Consider the following 22,842-nt stretch of genomic DNA (forward strand, 5'->3'; position numbering starts at 1 on the left):
ATGAGATATCAAAGTGATACCTGGACTCTCATGTTCTTTGCAGGATTGAAAAATATAGAGAGACCTTGAGGGGCATTATGCTAAGTGAAATAAGAGAAAGACAAATATACTGTGTGCTATCACTTTTATGTAGAATCTGAAATAGCCACTTGTAGAGGCAGAGTGAGAAATTGTGGTTGCTGGCTGGTGGAAGAAATGGGGAAATGTCCATCAAAGGGTACAAACTTCCAGTTATAAAATGAGTGAGTTCTGGGGATCTAACATACAGCATGCTGACTTTGGTTAACAAGACCATATTACATACTTGAAATTTGCTAAAAGAATAGATCTAAGGCAGCCTGGGTGGCTCCGCGGTTTAGCGCCGCCTTCAGCCCGGGGCATGATCCTGGAGACCTGGGATCGAGTCCCACGTCAGGCTCCCTGCATGGAGCCTGCTTATCCCTCTGCCTGTGTCTCTGCCTCGCTCTCTCTGTGTGTGTGTGTGTGTGTGTGTGTGTCTCATGAATAAATAAATAAAATCTTTAAAAAAAAAAAAAGAATAGATCTTAAATGTTCACATCCAAAAAACCAAGTAATTATTATGTGAGGTGATGGTATGTTAGCTAACCCTACTGTGGTAATCATTTTACTACACAGAGTATCAAATCATCACATTGTGTACACCTTAAACCTACACAGTTATATGTCATTATATCTCAATAATGCTGGAAAAAGATTTTAACCCTTCCCCAAACCTGGATTTACCCTCCTGTTAAAATACAGACAATGTATGAAACAGTGCTGCTAAAGAAATAGAACATTAGTCAACAAAGGCAAGTGACCCTGAGAAACGGGAAACAAATGAGATGACCCCACCTTACTGCATGAAGAAATATTTCTTTGATGATCCCACCTTACTGCATGAAGAAATATTATTTTAAGATTTTGTTTATTTGAGAGAGAGAAAGCGTGTGTGCGTAGAAGCAAGGGGGATTGCATAGGGTGAGGGAGAAAGCAGACTCCTTGCTGAGCAGGGAGCCCGATATGGGGCTTGATCCCAGGACCCTGTGACCATGACCTGAGCCAAAGGCAGACACCTAACCAGCTAAGCCACTCAGGTGCCCCCTAATTTATTTTTTTAAATAGTTTGGCAGTTACTTAAAACCTTTAATGCATGACCCAGCCATTCTTCTACTCAGTATTTACTGAAAAGAGATGAAGCCATAAAGGGAGCATGGGTGGCTTAGGCGGTTAAACGTCTGCCTTTGGCTCAGGTCATGATCTGGGAGTCCTGGGATCCAGCCCCAGGTCGGGCTCCCTGCTCAGTGGAGAGCCTGCTTCTACTCTCCTCCTGCTCTTCCCGCCAACCCCACCCCCCGCCCCGCCCAGCTCTGCTGTCTCTGTCTCTTGCTCACGCTCTCTCTCAAATAAATAAAATCTTAACAAAAGAAGAGAGATGAAGCCATGCATTTAAAGAGAAACATAGGCATAAATAAATGTTCTTAGTAGTTTTATTTACAGTAGTCCCAAACTTGAAACAACTCACATGTCTATCAGCTAGCTGATAGGATAAACAACTTTGTGGTATATCTATACAATGAAATACCACTCAGCAATAAAATAGAATGCGCTATTGATAAAAATGGATGAATCTCAACATAATTATGCTAAAGGAAGGATGCCAGACTTACATATAGATGTGTAAATATATGTTTCTCTTTATATAAAATTGTGGGAACTGCAAACTGACCTATAATGACAGAAAATGTGTGAATAGTTGGCTACCTTTGGATTGGGCAGAGTGGGAAAGGTGTAAGGAGTACAGAGGGGTACAAAGTACTTTTGGGGGTGAAGAATATGTTCACTGTTTTGGACATAGTGATGGTTTCACAGGTCAATACTTATTTTGAAGATACCAAATTATAGATTTTAAACATATGCAGTTTCATTTTATGTCTGTCACAATCGCTTCTCGGCCTTTTGGATAAGATCAAGTGCATTGTATGTCTGTCATACTTCAGTAAAGCTGATTTTAAAATGAAGGACTAACATCCTAATTAATATTGGAAGACTGATGTGATAAGGAACCAAATAGAATACATTATAATTGAGTTGAACAGCTGATTAGTCACTAGTTTAAAAGAGAATTAGCTCCAATATAGACCTGACATGGAATAAAAATATGAAAGAGTTTGAGATAAAAGGATTGAATGAAAAAGTCTACATGTTTGATCAAAACCCCAGAAAGAGGGAATATGTAGAGCAGGGAGGAGGTGGTATTCCAAGGAGTTTTCCAAAATGACATAAACTTCACATGGTGAATCTTGAGTAGCATAACTCAAATCCACCATCAAGAATATTCCTCTGCATTTTAAGAAAGCACTATCAGTTTGGTTACCTCGAGGTGTTTTCAACTAACCTCATATTTATAAATGAGCCAGTATATCATTTCCTACATTAAAGTGTTTGTGAACTAACCTACACTAATGATAAATTTTCAGCGAAGTTATTTTCCTTTTGAGTAAGTAACATTATTTTTTTTGAGTAAATAACATTTTAGGAAAGCAATACATATGACCCATGTATAAAGTATTTGGCATTTGAAATTTAGGATAAATGACCAAATAGTATTTATAAACAGCTAATTGTCCATTCTCTCACTTTTGAGGGCAAATACTTAGGCAGAGCTGTTCTGTTTTCAGGGAGAAAAACAAAACCTCCACGACCAGATTCCCCAGCCACTACGCCAAACATATCCGTGAAGAAGAAAAACAAAGATGGTAAGGGTAAGTACAATAATTTTCATATAATACTTAAAGGTCAAAGAACACTTAGATTGCTTTAAATTTCTATAAATTGTTGTGTAAAATCTACCAGTTTTCTTGATGTAGTGAAATGGATCTTCTGGCTGCCACCTGCTTATAAGGTACAGTTGGCACTCTCTGTAAGGAGACTGGTAATAATGTAGCCCAAGAAATCCATTTAAGAGATTTTTTTTTATGTACCTGTCAGAATAATCCATCCTTTAATAATGAGTCTTCTGGAAGAATTCAGCCAAGTTAGCTTTTTCAGTTCGTAGACACCTTATTACATTGTTTTGGAGTTCTACTATTTTCATAACTGCTGCCCAAATTTGAAGAAAATTGTTAGGGCCAATCCACTGGCTCTGAAATAAAGAAAGCAGCTATTGAAAGGTTTTGTGCAATGCTTTTTCACTGATTCCTTTATGTAGTGGATCTTAAAGAAGTGGGGGGAAAGTCATCTCAAAGTGCTTTCTTCTTAAATCATCATAGATCTAATTGCCAAGATTGCTCTGTCCAGACATCTTATACAAGCCTAATAAAAAGACCTATATTTGACTCTACAAATTTTCACCAGTGCTAGCTAAATTGTATATTATTTGTGTATAGTTAGAGAGGGAACTTAGAAGACTTTTCATTGTGTTTAATTTTGCTCTTTCCAATGAAATTTTGGTCAGTTAAATTGCTTTTGTTTCAGGAAACACAATTTATCTCTGGGAGTTTTTACTGGCACTGCTCCAGGACAAAGCTACTTGTCCTAAATATATCAAATGGACCCAGCGAGAAAAAGGCATTTTTAAACTGGTAGATTCTAAAGCAGTATCCAGGTTGTGGGGAAAGCACAAAAACAAACCTGACATGAATTACGAGACCATGGGAAGAGCTCTCAGGTACATAAAGTTTTTGTAATTCATTCTGTTAAGAATATTGTTTCCTATATACTAAAAAGATAATTTCTAAAAAGGTAGAGGATTAAAAAATGGTGAATTTTGTAATTGAAGTGCTAAAACCACACTACTTATAGAAATCAGTACATATTTAAATTGAAATCTTATTCTGATCTGGGAAAATGTTTTTCTTCAAAAATAATCCTCAGGACGCCAGGGTGGCTCGGCAGTTGAACGCCTGCCTTCAGCCCAGGGCATGATCCTGGAGTCTCAGGATCGAGTCCCTACATCGGGCTCCCTGCATGGAGCCTGCTTCTCCCTCTGACTGTGTCTCTGCCTCTTTCTCTGTCTCTCATGAATAAATAAATAAAATCTTTTTAAAAATCCTCATGGAAACAACAGATATTTTACTTATAAGGGGATTAGAAAATGTAAACTGTCATTAAGAATTATAAATTGACCACAGGGCTCATATGTTTTGAGCCATTAAACTCGAAATCAGCACAAAATTAACAAGTAATGGTAATATAGATAATAAGAGGGTGCATTTTAAAATGTAAATCTCAGGTATGATCTGTATTATGTTGGAATAAACGCTTCAAGAATAATATTAGACATTGTGAACATTTTGATCTAGATAGGGTATCATTTTATTCCTAAACTCATTTTTAGTTTGTTTTTCTGTGGTCATGTTAATCTATTATTCAAGATATGCATCTATTTGAGAAAGATTTACTAGAAGTAGCAATCATCTGATAATGTAATAAGCTTCTTAAACCAGAACTATTTAGTTACTGTTGTGTTTGGTTTTTTTAAAACTCACACTTGCTAGATTCTTGATTGAATTAAAATCAGTGACAAAATTTGAATCACTTATATTTGTACATTAAATTTTATATGGAAAACTCAATCAGATTTACTGAATCAAATTTAAACTGGTGGGACATTATAATAAACTATGGAAGGGAAATAAATTCCTGAAGTTTGTAGTAGATTTGATTATTCCAACAAGTTGGAAGAAGGGGAGACAAAGAAAAGTGAATGACTAGGATAATCCATATATTTTACCAATCCTCATCAGAATTGGTGTTAGGTTTAGTTGTTAGTGAGGATTTTTCTTTATCTGTGAATAAGTATGCATGTTTTACATATATTTAAAAAAGAATGTGTCTAATTATACTATCTTCTATAAAATAACTGGCCCTTAATTTTGAATTTCTTTTCCCACTTGTGTCCAACTTTAAACTTTTTATTTATTATTAAGAATTTAATATAATTTTAATTTGTTTAATTGAACAAACTATTGATAAAATTATCTGCTTTGAATAGGTACTATTACCAAAGGGGTATTCTGGCAAAAGTAGAAGGTCAGCGCTTGGTGTATCAGTTTAAGGAAATGCCAAAAGATCTTATTTATATAGATGATGAGGACCCAGGTTCCAGCATAGAGTCTTCAGATCCATCACTGTCCTCAACAACCACTTCAAGTAGGAACCAAGCAAGCAGATCGAGAGTATCTTCAAGTCCAGGGATAAAAGGAGGAGCCACTACAGTTCTAAAACCAGGGAATTCTAAAGCTACAAAACCCAAAGATCCTGTGGAAGTTGCACAGCCATCAGAAGTCCTGAGGACAATGCAGCCTACACAGTCTCCATATCCTACCCAGCTCTTCCGGACTATTCATGTAGTACAGCCAGTACAAGCTGTCCCAGAAGGAGAAGCAACCGTAACCAATAGCATGCAGGATGAAACGTTAAATTCTTCTGTTCAAAGTATTAGGTGAGAAAACTAAAGTTATTGATGCATATCATTATGTCATGTTTCTGACCAGAGTTGTCATAAGTTAAATGGGTCAGGATTCAGAAGTGAAAATAAAAATTATATTGATCTTAAAGCTAGAAATCTTGTTCAACAGATTGTTTTCAGCATCAGTGTATATTATATCAGTCCTCTGATGTATGGGAAATGCCTTATTTTTAAACCTTGTCATTACTTGATGTTATTCTGTCAGTTTAAATCTAGCCCACTATACCCTTGTATAATTGGACTGATCCAGACAAGAAGGGATCCACATATTAGAAAAAATCCAGAGAACGGTTTCAGATCTTTTTTTCAAAGTCAGGAACTGTAAAAAGTGTACATGGATTGACATATCATGGCCTTCTGTAGTGAGTTCCAAGAAATAGCATTATTCTTTGGGAAGATCCTATCATGGAACAGTTCTAAAGTTGAAATAGGTAGGGAGGCCATGAACCTAAGGTCCACTTTTTCAGGTTTTTAGAGTTTTTTAGCAGTCAAATCAAATTTGCCTCATGGCCCTAGGAAAGCTAGGAAACAACAAATTGACCAAGGCAACCTTATCAGCTTTAGACTGGTTTTTTGCAGAAGTTGGGGCTGGTCTCACTGATACAGAATGGAGAAAAAGAAGCAAGGCAGAAAATTAGATGGGCGTTTGCAGTATTCTATTTTTCTTTTTCTACTATTGTGAGTTTCCAGAATATGAATTATAATAAAATATAGGAGCCCTCCCAAATCCAATAAAATGATTGTTTGATTACTGTTATTAGCTAACTTCAGTCTTAACATTTGTATATTCCAGAATATAAATGCCGAGTTTTTGTTCAGTTGATCTTGAAGTAATGAACATTACCCAGAATCAAGACAAAGTTAAATGATCCAGTCTTCCTTGTATGGTCCATTTAAACTTTTGGCATCATGAAAATCAACTTGTAAGGAGTATAAAGATTACATTTTTCCCATTTTAATTGGACAGGAATGATAAATCTTTAACTGTATTAAAGGAGTACTTATTTATCTCTATTTGCCCTTTAATAATTCATTTTCCTCTAGGTCTTATTGGTTATATGTGATGACTGAGTATCTAATTGGATGTGATTCCTCCTGTTGGTTTCTAGGCTATTTATCATCTTACCATTATGTGTATTTGTGTTGATAGGAACAGTGCATGGCCAACTGCTAATCACTAGGATCCTCTTGGAGTGATTGAGTTATTTTTTTTAGCGTCTGTAATCAGTTTGGTTTTTATGCCTTGAAGACAAAAACAAATCCCTTTCTTCCCCAGTAAAAAAACCCCTGCATACCTCTAGCTCTGAAAGGTATTAAATACTGATGTTTGTATTGGATGCAGTATTACTTTAAATGTCATTTCTGACTAATAGTGCCAGATATTAAAACACTCTAATATACTCCCCATCCATGATTTGCAAACTGTCTTTTGGTGTACTTTTCAGAATTTTCATTTCCAAGGTCCCTGATTATTCTGTGGACTCCCTGCCTGCTTCCTGCCTCTCAAATTTTTTTCTCTTCAGTCCAACCCATATAAGACTCCTGGTCACAGCTTTGGTCTGTAACCTTCTTGCAGCCTTGTTAGCTCTGTGTTGCACACGGAGTGCAGTCAAATTTCTGGAGCTTCAGCTACCAGCTCGCTCTCTCTGCTTTTGATTCCTTGCTTGCCTTCTAGCTAAAGCTGACCACATGGGTGCAGCTCAGTCTGGTAAATGAACCAGGTGTTGCAGTTGACTTTAATGCTCATCTCCTCCTATATATTTAAATCTGTAGGAGCCACATTTTATTCATTGTCCTTCTCCTACCATTTAACATAGTGTCTGGCACATTAACATCCCTTCAGATTTATAGAACTTACTTTGAAGTAGTGTATATATTCATTCTTTATCTCCTCTCAGAGTAATGAGTTTTCCTAAGCGGACTGGTTATATAATGAAGTAACAAAATTTAACTTTTCAAATGTTAAAACATACTTCCTTGTTGAAGAATTTTATATTTATGTGTTTGTATATTCACACATTCTTAATCATTCCTTTGATTTAAAAAAATATTCTTTTGGTTTTATCTTTTATTTGTATCTCCCCCAAATCCTGCTTATTTTAAAGCAAAACCTTTTACAGACTGCATTTTATTCCCTGAGATTACTAGATGTAGAAAGGCAAAAGTTAATGAATAAAAATATTCTTTGAAGACTGACAGCTGCTGAATATAATTCCTCAAGTTTTGCTGTTGTTCCTTTCCATTATAAAAGTGTTATGTAAATTTCAAGCAAATTATACATATTACTCTGAAATACTAATGTATTACTAGAATAATTTTTCATTAGATTAATTCCTTGCTTAGCAGTTTCTTTATTTTTCATTTTTATTTTTTATAATTACCCCAACTTTTCATTATGGAAAATTTCAAAATTTTGACAGATTAAAATGGTACAATGAACACCTATTTACACTCCTCTAGGTTCACAGTTTTTCCGTATTTGTTTTCCCTCTATATATATTGATATCCTTTTTTCTGTTTGGCTATTTGTCAAGTAAGTTCACATTATTAATGCATTTAACTCCTAAACATTTTAACATACAGCTCTTAATAATAGAGAAATTATCCTAAGCAACCATATTATCACTCCTAATAAAAATAACAGTACTTTAGCTATATTTTTCCTAATTTTAAACTACTTACTAATAAAATCAAAGACCATTTAAAGATTTTTTTTTCGGTAGCTAAGAAAAGATGGAATATATATAGAATTATATCTTAAAAATAGATTTTTAAATTAATGTAACAACAGGAACTGACACTTTCAAAGCACTCTTTGTATTTCATACACTTTCCATATATTAATGTCTAATATCCTCACTGATCATTGAGATATAGGTAATATTATTCCTATTTTACAGATGAGGAAACCAAGGCAAGGAGAGGCCAAGGAGCCTGGTCACATCTAGTAAGTGGTGGAGACAGTGTTTTAATGCCAGCAGTTTAGTCCAAAGCAGTGAGCTTAATGATTTGCCACCCTGCCTGCTGATTCACATAACTCTCATGAATTACCAGTTATTTACAGTGAAGTAGCAACCTGTTTTTTTCTCAATTTTTCCTATGCTCATGTCTTTTTATTGCACATAATTGCATGTATCTGTGTGGAAATCTATTATGCTTTTCTTAATTGATATATGGTATATGTGCTCAATTTTTACAAATTTTGATTTTGACTCTGGCTTCGTGTTATTTAAACAAACAACTACAATAAAAGCAAACCTCTGGCCAAATATTTTCCTAAAATTGTCCCTTGGTAAACTTGCAAGTCTGTATATCTACCTAGCATAACTTCTTTCTCTGTCATATTTATTCAAGCACTAATAGGTTGTCTTAGGGTCTTTTAAATAAATTAGCCTCTAAAAATGTATAATGTGTAGGTTACCTTAAAAACAAAGTCATGGAGTAAGAAGAATGTATATAACTTTCCAGCCCTCCAACCTTGTCAATTATTAGATGTGACATTGAGTCGGAATAACTAACTATTCTGTTTCCTTATCTGTAAAATAAAGGTTACATGTAACTCTACAGGTGATTCTAACAGTTAAATGACATTCCTGACATCTGAGCAGATATGCAGTAAAATCTAAATGTTATATCGCATATCTTTCTTAGTCTCAGAAAGTCTGAGGTATTTTAAATCTCCAATATTGTACCAGTGGTTACAAGCAGCTTAGGAAAAAAAAAAAAAAAAAGCAGCTTAGGAAATTTTTATAAAGTAGTTAAGTATAATATAACCTTTGTTATATAATATAACATCACCAGATACAACTGACTGTTTAATCATTAACTAAGAAAAAAAAATTCTGTGGTTGGGAAAAGGCTGCATAATATTTTACCTTTAATCTCTGAATTTTTTATTACCAAAAATTGGTTATTTTAGAATGTGTTCAAATAAGCCAGTATATTTACACTGTAGGTTATTATAGATGAGTATATATATTTTCTGACAGATGGCAGTCAGGTATTTTGAGAAAAAGATGTCTTCTTCTAGTTTGAACAAAAGTATTGAAAATCTAGTGGTAGCCCTGATTAGCAATGTGGAAAATGTCCAAGTATATTATTGCTTGTGGCATACCTGAGGGAAGAAAGAGGAAGAAAGGGTTGTGTATTAAAGGTGTGAAATTTAAATTAAATAAAATCTTTAAAAAAGGGTGGGCGGGGGGGATCCCTGGGTGGCTCAGTGGTTTAGCACCTGCCTTCGGCCCAGGGCATGATCCTGCAGTCCCGTGATCAAGTCCCATATCAGGCTCCCTGCATGGAGCCTGCTTCTCCCTCTGCCTGTGTCTCTGCCTCTCTCTCTCTCTCTCTCTGTCTGTCTCTCATGAATAAATAAATAAAATATTTTTTTAAAAAGGGTGTGAAATTGCCTACAGTTTAGGGATATAATAGACAATCTTCATCTTTAACTGAAGTTACTTATGACTGAAGAAGTGGCAGTGTATTGGAACGGTTAATCGCAGAGGCCTTGCAGTCAGATGACCTCTTTTTCGTATCTAACTGGTCACCTTATGCTAGCTGTTCACTCCCTTTGTCCATTAATTTTTTATATGTAAAATGGGGATAATAGTACTTACCAGGTGGCAAGACTATACATATCTCTAGATACAATCTGTGTGCCTGCTATATACCATGTGTACTGTTTTATCTTTATATACATGTACATGAACTCTAGTCATGGGATATATTATCAGTGTATCTGTTCTTTATTTCTCGTCATACCCTGCCCACCTATTAAATCTTCATTAGACTCACACTCTCTTCTAGCTCTGTCCTTCAAAAGAGCTGCTCACATCCTACTCTAGACTGATCCTCACAGTGACAACTTTGTTGGAATCTGATGTTGGAAATCAGAATCTTATCATAGTGGGTAGCCTGTAGTCAACCTGTGTCTTTCCACTTGCTTCAAAATTCTCTTACGTTGTACTGCGTTTTCTCTTCATATTTCCACCTAGCTTGTTTTCTCCAGAGTTTCACTTCTCAAGTATGGGACAAGCCACATACCTGTAATTTACCAAAATTTTCCTATAATCTCTGTGTAATGATTAGCCTTTGGATTATGGGGACCAATCTAGCTGTATTAATCATCTGTTTTTTGTAGAATAGCTTTACAGAATTCAGAGGAATCAGAGTTGAGATCCAGATTCTGAGTTTTTTCAACTGCATTTGTTTTATATTAACAATGGCCAAACTATAATTTTCACAGCAACAAATTTTTAAAATTGGATTGGCTCATAATATCATTTATATAGCTCTTCAGTAAGCATTAACAACTTTACATAAACTGGGTTACATGAAAGGATTTTATGTTAAATTTTAGCTTTATGGCTAAAATTTGTGAAGATTATTTAAGCTGAGAAAACTACTAAAATGTGCTGCTGCTTCTTTTTTTTTTTTTTTTTTGCCAAAGCTTGCCCTTCTTTTTTGTGCTCTCTGCCAGCCTAAAGAACCCTCATGAGTTCATTATATCTGTGACTTATTTTATGTAATAAGATATGAACTATGAACTACTAAATTTCTTCTGAGGGAAACAAATTTCTTCTGATAATTCTGTCACATATAAATTTAAGACTGAGGTGTTTTTTAGTGAATTAAGCATTTTTCCTGTATATACAGGAAGACAGGTTAAGCAATTATTATAGGAAGTTTGGTAATTGTGGGCTACCATGTTGATGACATTATGCCTCAAATACTAAAAATAGAATCCAATATATTTGTTTTAAAATTCCCAATTTTCTTATAAGCAGCTCATATAAAACTTCTTTGCCGAGCATTTTGATATCCTCCTTCCCCAACAAAATCGCTTCCCCATTTGTAGTAATGTGGCACTCTGTACAGACTTTTTTCCCCTTCCATCAGATAGTATTATAGGTAGAGAGTTCTGTGTTGGGTGTCCCATATAATACAGGGTCTGGTACGATGTTTTTGCCAAATGTTTTGTCAAAGATTTGGGAAGTAGCATTTCAAATATCTGACTCCTATCTTGATGACTTGTCAAATGTTAAAGTTTTTAAATGACGTATAATGTTCTGACTGTCTTTTATTTCATAATCTCAATAGGACGATACAGGCTCCAACCCAAGTTCCAGTGGTTGTGTCTCCTGGGAGTCAGCATTTGCATACAGTAACACTCCAGACAGTGCCAATCACAACAGTTATAGCCAGCACAGATCCATCTTCAGGTGCTGGATCACAGAAATTTATTTTACAAGCCATTCCGTCCTCACAGCCCATGACAGTACTGAAAGAAAACGTCATGCTGCAGTCACAGAAACCGGGCTCTCCTCCTTCGATTGTCTTGAGCCCTGCGCACGTGCAGCAGGTTCTTACCAGCAACGTTCAGTCCATTTGCAATGGCACCGTCACTGTGGCTTCGTCTCCATCCTTCAGTGCTACTACTCCTGTGGTGACCTTTTCTCCTCGGAGTTCACAGCTTGTGGCTCACCCACCTGGCACTGTAATCACTTCAGTTATCAAAGCTCAAGAAACAAAAACTCTTATACAGGAAGTAGAGAAAAAGGAAACTGAAGATAATTTGAATGAAGACGTTGATAAAACTGAGCCACAGCCACAGCCTTATGTGATGGTGGTATCCAATTCCAATGGATTTTCCTCTCAGGTAGCTAGGAAACAAAATGAATTGCTGGAACCCAACTCCTTTTAAGTAATGCACCAAAGGAATTATGGATGATTGTTTTTTTTAACTGAACGTTTTTCAGTTGTCTACAAACTATCTGATGATTCTAAGAGAAATTCTACAAATGTTCCTAATTTTGTAGTTAATGGTTAAAAATATTAATTTAGAGTTAATGTTGGCTTTGTTAGATGAGGGAGGGAACCCAAGTGCTTCTCTTTGTTCTCCAAATGTTTCAGAATTCAGTTGTGAAGGAATAGGCGTTTTATACTATGAAGACATTCTTTTCAGAATTTTTTTCAGTTCCTATATCATAAGCATTTTTCAAGTTTCTTTTTTAATTTTACATGGTATTAGCTTCTCTGATTCTTTTGTATATACAATGTACTTCAATATAAGGCATCAGGAAATTTATATAGGAATCATTTTCATTCCACTTGTGTAAGTTAAAGTCTTGACTCTTTGAAATCAAGACATCTATTTTATACTTCGATGAAATTATGGTTTCACTTAGATTGACTTTAGTTGGTCGCACTCTATAAGGAATTATGACTGTGTAAAAAATAACATGAAAAATTCGAAAATGTCCGTGACAGGGCTGAACCTTATTTCAGAAGCAGGATAGTACAAAAGCATCAGCCTAAGAGTGGCTCTCTGCCTAACTAGTTGTGTAACCTTGGGCAAAGCTACTGGATCTTTTTGGGCCTCAGTTCTCTCAAAAAAAAAAAAAAAAAGGATGCATTGGATTAGACTTGATCTCCATTTCTCCATTTTGCTTTCTGGTTCAAAATTTGAGGTTCCTAGCTCCTATAATTTTAAAGTTAAATCAACTAAAACATTATCACTTATTTTTTAATGTAAATATAGCTAACACATTGCAGAAAAATAAGTGACCCTACAAAACTCATTCTTCTGTTATGTAAGATCTGCTATGAATCTGAATGTTTCCTAAATATGTTATTAACTCGTTAGGCCACTGTGCACTGTGGTCCACTAATAAACTTACATTGCTGAGTGTTAAATGATATACTGCCATTCTGAAAGAGTCAAGGCTCTTTCTTAAGGGCCCAGAAAGCAACCAAGCCTTGGGCTAATCTGGCTGAGTAGTCAGTTGCTATAAAAGCATAATTGCTTTATATTTTGGATCATTTTTTATTGGGAGTGGGGGGGTTGCATACAAAGATAATATACATATATATCTTAAGTCTCTGAAATGAAATAGTTTTTAGATTACTTTTTCAACTGTAAATAATGTACATTTAATTTCACAATAAAATTGTTTTCTGCAAATTTTCTAGTACAGCAAAGGAGAAATTTTGTAGATGAAAAAAATCATTATGTTTAGAGGTCTAATGTTATATGTTTTCATATTACAGAGTGAATTTGTATTTAAACAAAAATTTAAATTTTGGAATCCTCTAAACATTTTTGTATCTTTAATTGGTTTATTATTAAATAAATCATGTAAAAATTCTCAATGTGTTTTCAAGGAACTGTCTCTAAAGAACAAGTAAACAGAAAATGTTGCTAGTATTTACAGTGTTGTAAAACGTTGCTTGTTTGTATAACAAGCTCCATTGGTCAGATAAGAATTGCAGAATTGTCATTTTCTCATTTTTTGTTGCTGCTGTGCCAAACAGTGGCTTCCAGGGAGCACATAGTGGATCACCTAGCTCCAAAGGTTAGAATACAATAAAATGTTCTCAACAACAATACTCAACATACCTTAAAAAAACAAGTTTTCTAATTAGAAATTAGATCAGTTAATTGTTAAACTTGGGAAATCTGGAAGCAAAAATAGAAAAAAACAACAACTAAAAATCTCAGTGCAGTACCCCTCTACCCAGTGGAAACTATGCATTTTCTCATGTCAGTTAATACTCTTCTAAAACATGATTTTAGAAGGAGCATTTTTATCTCTGAAATCAGAGGGAAGCAGGGAAGAATCTGAATGAATAGGCCTTGCTAAATATCCCCCAGCTTACTACCTTAACCTCAAATACCCCTTTTTCCTGTCATTTTTCACAACTTTGCAATGTTTATCAAACCTAGTATAAAAACACTTAGGCTTAAGCATGTCCTTGAGTCTTCATTTCCATCTGAAGCCTCCCATGTCATGTAAAACATATTAAAACATCTGTCTTTGTCAGTTTGATTTTTAGGTTTGGCTAGGGACCCTAAGAGAGGGTCATGGAAAAGTTCTGTCTTCCCTAGAACTCCCTTTAGCCCTGTACCCCCTGACATTGTATCGAACTCCTGAACAGGAAGGAGCATAGTGCTCGCTGGGTAACTGGCCTTGTGCTTACCTGGCTATTGTGCTTCACTTTATTGTGCTTCCTAGGTTATTGCACTTTTTACTGATTGAAGGTTTGTAGCAATCCTGCATGGAGCAAATCTATTGGCACCATTTTTTTTCCGACAGCATTTGCTCACTTTCCCTCTTTGTAACATTTTGGCAATTCTCACAATATTTCAAACTTGTCCATTATTATCTTATTTGTTATGGTGATCTGTGATCAGGGACCTTTGGAGTTACTATTGTAATTGTTTTGGGGCACCATGAGCTATGCCCATATAATCAAATTACTGATTCGACATGTATTTGTTAAGAAAGGACCTGTGAGGTTACTGTCACTGACCTTAACATAAAAACATGATGGCTTTCCTCATTTTTCCTTATCTTTAACCCTTTCTAGTATTGCATTTGCCTTCACTATTACCCTGAAAATTACTGTTGCAAAGGTCACTAAGCTACTGATTAGTTTCCATATGGCCAAATTTCTGTCCTTATCTTCCTTGACCTTCCCAGTATTTAACTTTTTATAACCCACTCTTTAAATTCTCTATTGCCTTCACTTTTGTGCCCAGCTTGTTTCTCTTTTCCTCCTGCCTTTATATAAAAAAAAAGAAGAAGAAGTCTGGAGTTAGGTTTCCAGGTCAGTTAATTGAGGAACTCAGGGGTGATTGTTGAGCAACTAGATTTCTTCCCTCTTTGCTTTCCCATCCTGAGGATCTGGTTTCATTTCCAGGATGGCTTCTGCTGCAGTTGCAAGACACCTGCAGTAGTTCCTGCTATATTTCTGTTTATCAGCAAGAAGACCTTTCCCATGGGGATCCCTGGGTGGCTCAGCGGTTTAGTGCCTGCCTTTGGCCCAGGGCGCAATCCTGGAGTCCCGGGATCGAGTCCCGCATCGGGCTCCCAGCATGGAGCCTGCTTCTCCCTCCTCCTGTGTCTCTGCCCCTCTCTCTCTCTCTCATAAATAAATAAATAAATAAATAAATAAATAAATAAATAAATAAATCTAAAAAAAAAAAAGACCTTTCCCAAAACACCCTGAGCAGCTGTTGCTTAAGACCTCATTGGCTAGGTCGATCATAGACCCCTTCCTAAATCAATTCCTTCCTAAATCAATTCCTGGCCAAGGAAGTAGGATTTACCATAAATGACTTAGTCGTGTGTTGGGGAGATCGACAGCCAAAAAAAATGAGGCTCCGTAGCAAAAAATAAGCGAGGAATGATGCGGTCTACTGTCACCCATACACATCCTTCTCCTTTACACATTCGAAAGTGTTCGTGCCTCCATAAAACATATTTCTTTCCCAAAGAGAGATCAGCGAAAATCTCATCCAGTTACTTGATCCAGTTTCATGACCAGAATGGGATGACGTGTAGTCCTCTTTTTCAGATCAGCTGTAGCTTCCTGATTTCTTGTCCTCAGCCACATCTAGCATGAGTACTCAGAAAAAGATTTTATTCCAGGGGTTCTCAGCTTTAGAATACATTTCTTGATGGTTTAAGTTTGATGCCCGGTCCTGGGATCACTGTATTCCTGTCCAGAAGAGCTGTGTCCTGATTGCCTTCCATCCTGCCTCCTATATGCATACCAGGGTCAGTTTGGGAGCATTCCACTTCCAAATACCAAACTGTCAGTTTGAGCTCTTTGTCATTAGCAACAGAGATGGGTTCTGGGTTTTAGTATAAAAGAAATTTTTCTAGAAGAATATTGTATAGCTCATAGAATTGACAAAAGGACTAGAGAATCAGGGTCAATCTGAGTCACATAGCTAGGAACAAACTGCACAACTAGTCTAGCAGGGAAATTGTAGTTACTGTGGCCAAGCACTGAACACTGAGCTTTGTGTTACTGTCTCTACCGCCTTAGGAATTTGATCTCGATAGGAGTGCTACTGCACCTAGAGAGAATTAGCCAAGGTACTTACTTGATTCATTGTGTCAACGAGCTACCAATATTTATGTGACGGGCAGAGTCTAGGTCAAGGGTCCAGCAGGGACTTGAACTCCAAGAGAAGTTGAGAGAAAGCAAGTTCAGCTTCTCAACTACTTTGGCATTTTCAGCTTCTATAGAGGAGACTGCCTCCGTGGGAATGAGGACTCAAGGAATCCCCTCCCTGCCACATTCCACATAAAAGGGGACTTAGATTCTGTGCTGCCCAAAAGAATGACCTATGTCTTCTGTTAGGGAAAAATCCAGACTCTGTGGAGCTTGAATTCATACAATTTGGTGGTTGGGTGGGTGGAGGGGATTTAGGAAAAACAAAACCCCTGCATTTGCTGTCTGTCTGTTTTGCACAGCTCATCTCATTCTTTTTTTTAAAAATTGTATTTATTTTAAGTTATCTCTATACTTGATGTGGGGCTCAAACTCATGATCCGGAGATCGAGAGGCACATGCTCTTCCGGCTGAGTCAGCCAGGTGCCCCCAGTTTATCTCATTCTGGTTGGCTAATTTCAATCTGCTCTTCGGACCTCAGCGCAGACATTACTTCCTCTCGAGAGCTTTCTCCAAGCTCTTGGAAGCTTCCCACTGCTGTCCTAGATCCTTTTAATTTCTCCCACTTGGGCACATACAACACTAATAGTTGCCGGCTGAGAGGTAAGATTCCAACACTAAGAGCCAAACTTGTAGTCATTTTAGTACTCTCAGTTCCTAGTGTAATATAGCTACACCCTGTAGATATTAAATATTTATTAAATATGTGACTAAACTACATGTTCTCTTTGCCTGTTTTCAGATTCATTTTCTCATGTTGCTAACTACCATCTGTATGCTGATAACTCCCAAATCTTATCTATGGTGCCAAGCTTGCCTTAAAAATAGCTTTATAGAGCTATAATCGACATAAAATAAACTCATGTTTAAAGAGTCTGAACTCATGAAATCATCACAATAATCAAGTAGTGACTACCCACGTTTGGTGAACGTTACCCTAAAACTTACCTTTTGCCTCTTTGTGTCTACTCCATTCTTGCTGTTGCTTCTTGCTCTTCTTGGCTCATTCCACCCCCTTGGTTGACCACAGATCTGCTGTCACTATACATTAGTTTGCATTTTCTAGGATTTTATGTAAATGGTATCATAGAGTGTCTACTATTTTTTGTCTGGCTTCTTTCACTTAGTGTAATTATTTTGAGATTCATCGATGCTGTGGTGTGTATCAATTTATCATTCCTTTTCTTTTTTTTAAAGTATTTACTTATCTGAGAGAGAGGACATGAGTAGGAGGAGAGAGAATCTCAAGCAGACTCCATACTGAGTGCAGAGCCTGACATGGGGCTGAATCTCATGACCCTGAGATCATGACCTGAGTGGAAACCAAGAGTCAGATGCTCAACCAATTGCACCACCCAGGGGCCCCAGTTTATCATTTCTTTTATTACTTGTATTTCATCACATGGATATACTACAGTTTGTTTATCCATTCACCTGTGGATGGCATTTGGGTTGTTCCTAGTTTTCAGCTATTACCATTAAAGCTGCTAAGAATATGCCTGTATAAATCTTTATATGGATATGTATTTTCTTATCTCTTGGATAAATACCTAGGAGTGGTCTGGCTGGGTTATATGACAGTTGTACCATTTTACATTCCCACCAGCAGAGTATGGGTTTTTCAGTTGCTCTACATCCTCTCCAACATTTTAGCCATTTTAATGGGTGTGTTGTCATATCTCTTTGTGGTTTAATTTACATCTAAGGACACTGATTTGAGCATCTTTTGATGTTTTTATGTGACATCCATGTATCTTCTTTGATGAAATGATTTTTAAAATTTTTTGCCTGTCAAAAATTCTGTTTTCTTATTACTGAGTTTTGAGAACTCTTTATTTTTCTGGATGCAAACTCTTTATCAACTATGTGATTCACAAATATTTTTAGAGTGCAGAAATCTTTTAATTTTGGTAAAGTCTAATTTATCAATTTCCTCTTAAGGAATGTGCTTTTGGTGTCATGTTTAAATCTTTGCCTAATCCAAGGTCACTAAGATTTTCTTCCTTCTAGAAGTTTTAAAGTTTTTTTAAGATTATTTTAGAGAGAGAGAGAGAGAGCACATGTGCAAGTAAGGGTAGGGGCAGAGGAAGAGGGAGAGAGCTGAAGCAGACTCCCCACTGAGTACAGAGCGTGATGTGGGGCTAGATCTCACAACCCTGAGATCCTGACCTGCAGAAAGAAACCGTAAGTTGGATACTCTACCAGCTGAGCCACCCAGGCACCCCTAGAAATTTTTAAGTTTTAAATTTAAGTCCATGATCCATTTTGAATTTATTGTTTTTAAAAGATTTTATTTGAGAAAGAGCATGTGAATGTGCATGCATGAGTGAAGGGAGGGGCAGAGATAGAAGGAGAAACAGACTCCCCACTGAGCAGGGAGCCTGACTTGGGGCTCTGTCCTACGACTCTGGGATCATGACCTGAGACCAAAGCAGATGCTTAACAGACTGAGCCACCCAGGCATCCTAGGACTATCCTTTTCAACTATCTATGCTGAATTACCTTTGGACTTTTGCTGAAAATTAGTTGTCCATTTATGTACAGGTGTATTTATGGACTGTTTTGTTCTATTGTCTGTCCTTGTGCCAATACACAAAGTTGATGTGTTGAAATCAGGTAGCGTTAGCTCTCTACCTTTTTATTTTTCAAAGTCGACTTGAGTATTCTAACTTTACATTTCCATTTGAATTGGCAGAATTGGTTTGTCAACTTCTGAAACAGAAAAAGCCTTTGGGATTTTGGTTGGCATCATGTTAAATCTATAGATCAATTTGGGAAGAACTGACTTTTTAACAATACTGAGTCTCCATAGACGCCTCTCCATTTGTTTAGGTGTTCTTTAATATCTCTGCAATATTTTATAATTCTCATTGAATACTTTTTGGACATCCCTTGTCAGATTTATTTTTTAGTATTTGGTATTTTTGATGCTATTGTAAATGTCACAAATTTCAAAATTCTGTTGATTTTGTTTTAAATCTTTCTCCCCTATTTATCAGAAGCATGAAAGGCACAAATCTTATGTGTACAACTCAATAAAATTCTACATCTGAATACATTGATGTGCTTGCCACCCAAATCAAGATAATATAACATTTCCTGCATCCAAGAAGTTTCCCTCATGGCTTTACCCAGCTAGATTACCTTCTGGTGATCCCTCACAATAGTTATCTTCATATAAATGGAATCAATCAGGATGTACCCTGCCTAGCTTCCTTAATATTATGTATGTGAAGTTCATACATATTGTTGTGTGTATAGGTAGTTCATTCTTAATCATTGCTCTGTAGTATTTTTCTCCTATCAAAGGACCTTTATTTCCAGCTTCTCCTGCTGTGAATAACCTTGTAACCAATATTCTTGTCCACAAACATAAGTACTCTTTTCTCTTGGGGATACACCCAGTGATAGAATTATTGGGTAACGGCATACACAGGACTAGCTTCAGTAGATAGTGTCACAAATTTTTCTAGGGATGCCTGGCTGGTTCAGTCAGTGAGGAATAAGACTCTCGATCTTGGGGTTGTTGAGTTCAAGCCCCATGTTGGCTGAAGAGATTACTAAAAAGAATATCTTAAAGCTTTCTAAGGTAATTCCAATTTATACTCCCACTAGCAATATACACAAATTATAGGTGCTCCATATTCTTGCCAAGGCTTGGTATTGGAATTTCTTTTCTTTTTTTAAGATTATTTGTTTATTCATTCATGAGAGACATACACACACACAGAGGCAGAAGCAGACTTCCTGCAGGAGCCTGATGTGGGACCCAATCCCGGATCCCGGGATCACACCCTGAGCCAAAGGCAGACGCTCAAACCCTGAGCCATCCAGGCATCCCTTGGAATTCCTTTTAAACAATTCTTGTGAGTGTTTAGTACTGAAGCATGATTTTAATGTCCCTAATATAGCTATTGATGTAGAACTTCTTTTCATATGCATATTGGCCATTTAAAGAGCATTTGAAAATCAACCAAAGTAATTCACTTAACATATTAAGAAAAAATAGATACGAACATTTCAATAAAGGCAGAAAAAGCATTTGCTATAGAATGTTCTCCCCTCTGATGTTACAGCCAAGAGAAGAAGCCCATTATCACTATTCTAGTTAACACTAAATGAGACATACCAGCCAGTGAAAGACCAAAAGAAATAAAAGGTATAATCATTGCACGGGACATTAAGCCATCTTTATTATAAAATGACAAAATTATAATCATAGAGATTCTAAAAGAAACTACAAGGTATTAGAAATAATAAGAGAACTTGATAAGAAGGCTGAATATGAGGTCAATATGTAAAAATCAACACTGTTTCTATATACTGGCAACAAAGAAGTAGAATATAAGGCTTTTTAACTGTCATTTAAAATAGTATTAAAAAGCCAAATATCCAAGTACAAACCTAATGAAAGATATGTGAGACCTCTACACTGCAATTTACAAAACGCTGCTGAAGGAAATTAAAGACCACTTAAATAAATGGAGGGTGTGTGAACGACACTTATGGGTTAGAGAACTCAATATTAAGATGTCAGTTTTCCCCAAACAGATCCACAGGGCCAATGCAAGTCCAATTAAAATTCCAGCAGTGTGTATGTGTGTGTGTGTGTGTGTGTGTGTGTGTGTGTGTTTAGAGTTGACAAGTTCATTCTAAAAAAAAAAAAAAGAATTATCAATAAATGCAAATAAATTTAATAAGACGTCTAAAATAATGGAAATTACAAAGGCCTTGGAATAGCCAAGGCAACCTTGGAGAGTTCTAGGACTTCAAGAGTTACTACAAAGCTACTCTAATTATGACAGGGTGGTACTGGTACAAGGTTAGACAAACAGATCAAAGGAATGAGATCCTGGAAACAGGCATATAAATATGATTTTATATATATATATAATATGTATAATCATATATATATATATATATATATATATATATATATATATATATATATATAGTCACTCACTTTACAACAGAGGTGCCCGAAGAATTGAATAGGGAAAATGACAGATGACAATCCTTTTTTTTTTTTTTTAAAGATTTACTTATTTATTCATGAGACAGAGAGAGAGAGAGAGAGAGAGAGAGAGGCAGAGACACAGGCAGAGGAAGAAGCAGGCTCCATGCAGGGAGCCCGATGCGGGACTCGATCTGGGGACCTCCGGGTCATGACCTGGGCCGAAGGCAGGTGCTCAACTGCTGAGCCACCTAGGCATCCCAGAGGACATTTTTTTTTTTTTTTTTTTTTTTTGCACCGCCCTGTGATTTGGCAACAGAAGGGAATCTCAGGGAGACAGTCTTTTTAATAAACAGGTCTGGGTCAACTGGATATCCATATGGGGAGGAATGAAACCTTGATCCCAGGCTCCTACCTTTCTCTCAAAATCAATGCGATAAATCATAGACCTAGATGTCGAAGTTAAGTTAATAAAGCATCCAGAAGAAAACACACACAGAGCATCTTCATGGCCTTGGAGTAGGTGAAGCCTTATTAAACAGGGCGCAAAAAGCACTGAGCATACAAGATCAGCAAGCGCAGGCCGCGTCACCTCACCTACTTCTGCTCATCCCCGCAATCACAGACCTACCTGAGACTCACTCTGGCTCCTAGCACGGCGGTCATCTCCTCTCACCTGTTCTTATTCCCCTCTTGGTCATGCATCCACCGCACAGACACAGGATGATACCTGTAAAACGCAAATGTGCCTTTTACTGGCTTTCCAAGTCCCAAATTCTAGAGCAGGTTAGCATCCTTAGGAGACTCGCATCCGCACCTCTGCCAAGACCACAGGCCTGCCCTTTGTGACCCGGCATTGCCCCGACCTCTCCAGGGCGCTTGCAGCTTGAACTTCGGCTCTGCCCCTTTGACAACTCACAGGATTGCTTCTTTTCTTTTTCCTTTAAAGATTTTATTATTTATTCATGAGAATACACAGAGAGGAGACAGAGAGGCAGAGGCACAGGCGGAGGGAGAAGCAGGCTCCATGCAGGGAGCCCGACGTGGGACTCGATCCGGGGTCTCCAGGGTCACGCCCTGGGATGAAGGCAGGCGCTAAACTGCTGAGCCACCCGGGCTGCCCTGGATTACTTCTTTCCTTAAAAAAAAAAAAAAAAAAAAAGAAAAAAAATTTCAACTCCATTAATTCACATTTAACATATTATACTGGTTTCAGAGCTAGAGGCCAGGGATTCTTCAGTCCTACTAGGACACCGGGGGCTCGTGACGTCACGGCATCACCTGCCCTCACATGATCGCTTTTCTCTGACAGTATTTTTTTTTTTTTCCTCATACACATCCTCATCTGTCCCAATTGTTCTCCCTTTCCTCCATCCTCTCGATTCTAATGTAGCTTTAGAGGCTGAGGCTGGGTCACTGGGTCACTTCCCTTCTTGGACTTTAGCATTCAAAA

At 36.9% G+C, this 22,842-nt stretch overlaps 1 protein-coding gene across 9 annotated transcripts in view; it reads left to right on the plus strand.

The window, feature by feature from the left end:
- The window catches only part of ELF1 (E74 like ETS transcription factor 1), a 104,989-nt gene extending 91,368 nt beyond the window's left edge, over nucleotides 1-13,621 (plus strand). For all 9 annotated transcript variants that reach the window (XM_072760648.1, XM_072760650.1, XM_072760652.1 and 6 more), the window contains 4 exons: nucleotides 2,682-2,765; nucleotides 3,478-3,670; nucleotides 4,997-5,446; nucleotides 11,570-13,621. In XM_072760648.1, the coding sequence (XP_072616749.1) occupies nucleotides 2,682-2,765; nucleotides 3,478-3,670; nucleotides 4,997-5,446; nucleotides 11,570-12,173 (1,331 nt within the window). In that variant the 3' untranslated portion in view covers nucleotides 12,174-13,621. The remainder of the gene's footprint in view (nucleotides 1-2,681; nucleotides 2,766-3,477; nucleotides 3,671-4,996; nucleotides 5,447-11,569) is intronic.
- The last annotated feature ends 9,221 nt before the right edge of the window (nucleotides 13,622-22,842 follow it).

The sequence above is a fragment of the Vulpes vulpes genome, chromosome 6 (genome assembly GCF_048418805.1).
Source record: "Vulpes vulpes isolate BD-2025 chromosome 6, VulVul3, whole genome shotgun sequence".
In the NCBI taxonomy this organism is placed as follows: Eukaryota; Metazoa; Chordata; class Mammalia; order Carnivora; family Canidae; genus Vulpes; species Vulpes vulpes.